Raw genomic sequence first — 6707 nt, forward strand, 5'->3', positions numbered from 1 at the left:
GTGCTGGGGAGCAGAGGCAGCAGGGAGCGGAGGGGGTGGCAGTGGCTTCTCCCACTGCCGGCTGGCTTGTGGTCCAGCACGGCCATCCCCATCCTGCTGAGGTTGCCAGGAGCTGGAATTTCCAGCTGGGTTTCAGCTGGAAACGGCTGAAGATGAGCAGATGGAAGGGAGGAACCGGGAGGAAGGGTTGGGGGCGCACACCTGGCCCCCGTGTGCCCACCGCGGTGCCACCCCCTCCCGCCTGACGCGTCGCCGCTCCCCTGCCGCAGGCATGGATAACTTCGAGTACAGCATCCAGCTGAACGACCGGGAATGGGCTGAGTTCCTCCAGGCTTCCGAGGAGTGCAGCCTGGCGCCGGCCTCGCTGGCCACGGCCGAGGAGCAGTGCCTCAGTGACATTGAGCAAGGGGACGGCCCGGGACGGGACTGTCCCCGCGGCACCGCCGGGGTGACCGCAGCCCGGCCGGGCAGCGAGCCAGCGCCTGGCACGGCCAGCCCTGCCCCACGTGGTGACACCGGTGACACCGCCCTGCGCCGGCCGGAGCGTGGGCACCTCTCCGTGCCGGAGCTGCTGTCGGGCAGCGAGGACGAAGCGGAGCTGGGCTCTGTGGGCAGGTTCCTGTGCGACAGCGACAAGCCCAGGTGCCCGGCACCCGCTGCCATGCCCAGTGCCCAGAGGAGGCAGCCGCCGCGGCCACCCGCGGCCACCCCGGCCGGTGGCACAGCCCAGGGCGGCCCCGGGCAGGACACGGCGGTGGCAGCGGCCGGGGGCAGCCGGGCCATGGAGCCCCCCGGAGCCCCCGAGCAGGGCGGGGACACAGCAGGGGGACAAGCCCCGCCGGCACAGCCGGCGCTGGTGGCACAGCCGGAGCTGGTGGCACAGCCAGAGGCTCCAGCAGCCCCTGCCTCCGCCGAGAAAAGCGCTGCCCCCGCGGAGCCCGGGCTGCGGGGACCCGCGGGGGACCCCCCGAGCCCGTGCCTGGGGACGGGGCCCAGGGTGGCACCGGACGAGGAGAAGGCGGGCACGGAGCCGAGCTCCCCGGGCGGATCCCCCAGCGTGGTGAGGCCCAAGGTGCCGGCGCAGCCGAGGAAGAGCCGCAAGCAGCGCGGAGCCAGCGCCACCGAGGGGGACAGGGACCCTGCGGCGGCTGCGGCACCGGGCGCCACCGGGGCCGGGAAGGCACCTCCGGGCTCCCCGATGTCCCCTCGGAAGGGCAGAGGGAAGGACAAGGCGGCCAAGGGAGCACTGGTGAGGCTGGGCAGCGAGGAGGCTGCGGAGAACAAGCGGGCGGTGCCCGGCCCCGGCGTGGATGGCGGCGATGCCGGGACTGCTCCCCCAAAGCCCCGGGGGAAGGAGCCGGGGGCGCAGTCCCCAGGGAAGACAAAGGCCACCAAGCCCCCAAAGGCAGGGCAGGCCGGTGGCTTGGGCGTACGTGACAGTGTCCCAGTGGTCCCTGGCGACGGAGCCGCGGCTCCTCCAGGAGAGGCGAGCCAGGAGATGCCAGGGAAGCCTCTCCAGCCCGGGAACGCGGCAGCATTTGGAGGGAATGCTGCTGAGGGGGCTGGGGGGGAGCCTGCAGCTGAGATCCCTGGAATTGCTGCTGCTGAGATCCCTGGAATTGCTGCTGCTAAGATCTCTGGAATTGCTGCTGCTGAGATCCCTGGAGTTCCTGCTGCTGAGATCCCTGGAATTGCTGCTGCTGAGATCCCTGGAGTTCCTGCTGCTGAGATCCCTGGAATTGCTGCTGCTGAGATCCCTGGAATTGCTGCTGCTGAGATCCCTGGAATTCCTGCAGCTGAGACCTCCAGGAAGTCCTCAGAGATCCCTGGAATTCCTGCTGCTGAGATCCCCAGGAAGTCTGCAGCTGAGATCCCCAGGAAGCCCTCAGAGATCCCTGAGGTTCCTGCAGCTGGGATCCCTTGGGAGCCTGCAGCTGCGATCCCCAGGAAACCTGTACCTGAAATCCCTTGGGAGCCTGCAGCTGCGATCCCCAGGACTCCTGCAGCTGGGATTCCCAGGAGTCCTACAGTGGGGATCCCTTGGGAGCCTGCAACAGGGATCCCCAGGAGTCCTGCCATTGAGGTCCCCAGGATCCCTGCAGCTGAGTTCCCCAGGATCCCTGCAGCTGAGTTCCCCAGGATCCCTGCCATTGAGATCCCGTGCGAGCCTGCAGCCGGGATCCCCACGATTCCTGCGGCCAGGATCCCTTGGGAAGCTGCAGCTGAGCTCCCCAGGGCCGTGAGCCCCCTGTGCTTTGCTGACGGGGCCTCTGGCAAGCCCAGCTCCCTGGATGTGACCTGGCCCGAGATGTACGAGTACCTGTTCTGTGATTCCCAGGAGGAGGAGGAGCTGGGCAGCTCCCTGGAGGGGCGCAAATCCCCCTTGCAGAGGGAGATCTCCTGGCCCGAACTGTACGAGTATTTTTTCACTGAGCCAGAAGGAAGCAGGAAAAAAGGCAAAGCTAAAGACAGGAAAAGAAAGAAGTTCAGAGGCTTGGAGCGCCCTGGGCTGCACAAGGAGGCTCCCAGCTCTGCTCCAGACAAGGACACCGTGGTTATCTCAGTCCCTGATGTGTATGAACACTTCCTCCCAGAGACAGCCCCCAACAGGATGGGCTGGAGAGGGATTTTCTCCACGGCTCCGGCCTCCGAGGTGAAGAAAGCTGTGAGGGCTTTGAGGTCCCTGCTGCAGAGGCAGATCCAGCTGGGAGGAGGCCAAGCCCCGACCTCCCAGGCCCTGGTGCCCAGAAGATCCGGAGAGGAGCTCGCCCTGGTCCCGCTGGGAGGAGCCCAGGTGTGGCCAGAAGATGCAGACAGGGCCCTGGCACTGAGAGGTAAATCCTGTTGTCCCCTGCAGGGACATGTCCCAGGCTGTGTCACCCTGGCTGTCCTTTGGGATTCTCCCTCTGTCCCCTGGGGTTCTCCCTTGGGATGTTCCTCTCTCTGTCCCCGTGCCAAGCCAGTGCTCCTGGCCAGGTCCCCCAGCATGGACAGGGAATGTGGGACTGTAAAACCCACCCTGAGCAGAAAAACACCCTCTGGAGACCTCAGAGGTCACCTGAACACTGCCTGTTCCTGGGGGCAGGTGAGAGAAATGGGAATTAAGGGGAGGTTTGATCCACCAGGACAGGCAGGGGTTTGTCTTTGAGCTTAAACGATGCTCAGAGCCTCAGAGCTAATATTAAACCCAAACAATGAAGGAGCCATCCCAAAGGGAGCCTCAACATCGAGCTTCCAGTCTGTTTGCACGGAGAAAAACCCCTTTGAGGTGTTCACAGCTAATTAATAAGCCAGCTTTAATTAAAAGCCTGATCAAATGAAGAGGAGGAAAAAGAACCTGATCTCCAGCTGTTCCGGGCTGGAACAGGGAATGCAGAGCACTCAGGGATCTCTTCATCCCTGGAGGAGGCAGGAGAGGGGCGGGATGCCCGGAGGGATGCTGAGCTCTCTCAGATGCTGTCCTGGAGCTGGCTGTGCCTGGGGACACTGGTGACAGGAAGGGGACCTGGCCTGTGTCCCCAGGAATTGCTCTGTCCCAAATCTGCTCCCCAGACCCAATTCCAGCCACTGCAGAGAGCTGGGGAGAGCTGCAGGGAGGGGGTGAGGCAGCCTGGGGTGGCTTTAACAAACATTTCCTTGGGGTTTTTAACAAAGTGTAGGACTGAGGGGGGTGACAAATGTGCCACTGTCCTTTGGGAATGCACAGAGCCCTACACAGACCCCTCTGACGTCACCCCTGGTGCCAAAACGCCCTCAGGGATGATTTCACCGGCGATTTGCTGTCGCAGAGGGAGGGGTGGCGGAGGGGGTGGCACAGAGCCCCCAGACCTCGTGCTCCTCTCGTGGCAGGAGCAGCAGAGGACCCCCGGTTGCTGAGCCACAAGGACATGTGCCTCGTCTTCTGCGCCTTCGCCTCCTGGGCGGTGAAGACATCTGACCTGCAGGCTCCGGATGCCTGGAAGACCAGTACGTACAGTGCCCGCCTGGAGAGGGGTGGGAAGGGCTCTGGGGGACACTTGGCAGGGAGGAAAATCGGATATTTATACCTGCAGCTGCCTGTGGGGAAGTGCAGCCTCTTCCAGGTGTTCCAAAGCCGTTTCCGTGCCTTCTCTCTCCTCCGATCCCGATTCCTGCTCACGTCTTTTTGTGCTTCCCCTACAAAGCAGCTGCTGGCTGGAGCTGAGCCTTGGTCCTGCCCCACCCAGCCCCTGGCAGGGCTCAGTTTGTCAGGACTTCCTTAGGACCTGCAGTGAGCAGGTTTAGATTCCCTCATCCCAGCAGGAACAAAATTCCCAACAAAACTGGCCTCACAGCAAGGCCAAGCATGCCCGGGATTTTTTGTCCACGGCCAAAGTTGAGATTAAACCTTCATCCAGCACCAAAATTCCCATGTTTTTCTGATGTGCTCGGAAGGTTTAATCTTCTCCCCAAAGAGGAGGCATCATCCTCCTGCACTGAGTCCTGCAATTCCCTGGAGATCTGTGGGATTCTCTCCTCTCCAACCCCAGCACCTGGAAGCTGGTGAGGCAAGAGGAAGCTGAGGAAACAGAAATTCACAGAATCCCAGAGGAGTGGGGGTGGCTGGATGAGCAGGGAGTGGCTCAGGGAGAGCAGCATTCCGCATTCCTGCCCTGCAGAGCCCCTTCCATGGGAAGAAATGCCAGGATCAAGGCTTCCTGCTGCTCTTCCAGGCGAGGAATGTTCCCTGCTAAGGTCACCAGGAAGCTGACACCGCGGGCTGGGAATAGCTCCTGAGCTAAGGCTGCTCGCTGCCATCATCACCAGCAGCTCGTGGCCTGCTCCCCCTCCTGCTGGGATTTTGGGATGGAGGAGGTGGCCCCGGGAGAGGTGTGGGAAGGGGGATACGCTCCTCGTGCCTGGGGTGGAATAACCTGGAGGGGAGGGAGGCAGGAGCGGCTCCACAGCCCCGAGCAGCCGTTCTCTCTGGGCATTTTTTGGGCTTCTAACAAGCTGAGTTTATATCCCTCTAGCACATAAATCAAAACCCAGTCTGAATTTAAAGTGCGGGGTCCAAAACCATGGCTTGGATTCCTGGTTTTGCTTGGGAATCAAGGGAACTTAATGTCCCTTATAAACCAAATCAAAAACACTGGGTGCAAGTGCAGAGCAGAGCTTGGTTTGTGTTTCACACCCATTAGTTCTTCCTTGTGTCCCTACTTTTTTTGATTCGGGGTTTTGGATATTTTCTGCTTTTGGCTGGGGCTAGAAAATCCCCAGAAAAAACCACAAAACGGGATTTTTCTTGGCTCAAACAGAAGCAGGAAATGAAGGCGCTGTCCTGAAGCCCTGGTGGGATTTTCCTTGTGTGTCTTTCTCTCACCCAAGATCAAATCTCCAAATCTGTGACTCCGACCAATCCATGAAATCCCCATCTGGATCTGGGTATCCACCCCATCCCTTAAATCTCCCTCTGGATCTCTGAATCCAACCACTGCACACCACCAACGGGGCCTGTTGAGCACTTCCCTCAAACCAGCCCTTTTTTTTATGGAATGCTGGCGTCTCCCTGCACCCAACCCTGGGAGTGGATGTGGCCAGTCAGGCTGTGGGCAGCTGGGAGCAAATTCCGTGTGGTGGGAATGCAAACCAGAGGCAGGAGGGCACTGCGGGAGGGGAGAGGAGCGACCCCCCCCCCCCCCCCCCCGTGTCGCACAGAGCAGTTTGGGACCCCCACGGCTGGGAGAAGCACCCGGAGTGACAGTGGGAATGTGCTGGGCTCTTTTCCAGTGTTCCTGGCAAGCTTTGGCACCCTCTCGGCCATCCGCTACTTCCGGAGGCAGGTCAGGGAAGGGCACCCCCGGACTTAACCCCGGCCACGCCGGAGCCGCTGCCCGGGGCCGGGACTTTGTTGTGGACAGTGGGAGAAGCCTGGAGCCAGCACCAAGAGCTTCCCCGGCCCCATCCCCGGCGGGACAGGATGGCACAGGGAGCGGGACCCTCCCGGCGACGGGAACTGACGGTAGGACAGGACAGGACAGGACAGGACAGGACAGGACAGGGGCTGGCTCTGCCCTGCCCTGGCAATGCCCGCTGGCTGCTCCGCCGGTCCCTCCTCCCCGCTGGAGTCACCTGGTGGCACCGGAGGGAGGCACGGAGGAAGCAGGGAAGTGCTTCATCCCCACAAAAGAGCCGGGATGGCCGTGAAGGAGCTTTGGGAAGAGCTGGGCTGAGCCTGGGCTGGGCAGCAGCTCCGGGGGGATGCAGGGGCTGCTGCCTTGGCAGAGCCCAGCGCTCCCATGACGGCTTTGATCACTCCAGGAGGGCTCATCCTCCTGGATTTCACTCCAGGAAGGCCCAGCTCGGTGCCAGCAGCTCGGGGATAAGGTTTCTGTCGCACGTGGCCACCGCAGCCCTGCGTGGGTCTGTCCCTGGGGACAGCTGCTGCAGGGACACGTCCCCATCCCTGGACAGCAGGAGGGGACGGGCAGGGGTCACACGGGGGAAGGGGCAGCCGGGGAGGGTCCCACAGGGTGGGAAGGGCAGCAGGGAAAGGGGCTGAGCTCAGGGAAGTCTCAGGAAAGAGGACAGGAGGATGTTGGAGAGGAGGGAGAAGGACGTGGGCAGGTTTGGCTGTGCCAATCAGCAGGGAAATATTTGACTGAATCTTTGATTGATTTCCTTTTGTGCCTCCCGTCCTAGAGAGGCAAAACTGCCTGGGGGAGACGTGGGGTGAGGGGAGCGTGGAA

The 6707-nt window shown here is 62.0% G+C and overlaps 1 protein-coding gene across 1 annotated transcript; it reads left to right on the forward strand.

The window, feature by feature from the left end:
* The first annotated feature begins 271 nt into the window (after positions 1-271).
* PERM1 (PPARGC1 and ESRR induced regulator, muscle 1) lies at positions 272-5982 on the forward strand. Its single transcript, XM_053963203.1, has 4 exons — positions 272-1597; positions 2228-2834; positions 3850-3966; positions 5749-5982. Exons 1-4 carry the CDS (start codon positions 272-274, stop codon positions 5826-5828), a joined length of 2130 nt encoding a protein of 709 aa, XP_053819178.1. The 3' UTR covers positions 5829-5982.
* Positions 5983-6707: the final 725 nt, after the last annotated feature.

The sequence above is a fragment of the Vidua chalybeata genome, chromosome 22 (genome assembly GCF_026979565.1).
Source record: "Vidua chalybeata isolate OUT-0048 chromosome 22, bVidCha1 merged haplotype, whole genome shotgun sequence".
NCBI lineage: Eukaryota > Metazoa > Chordata > Aves > Passeriformes > Viduidae > Vidua > Vidua chalybeata.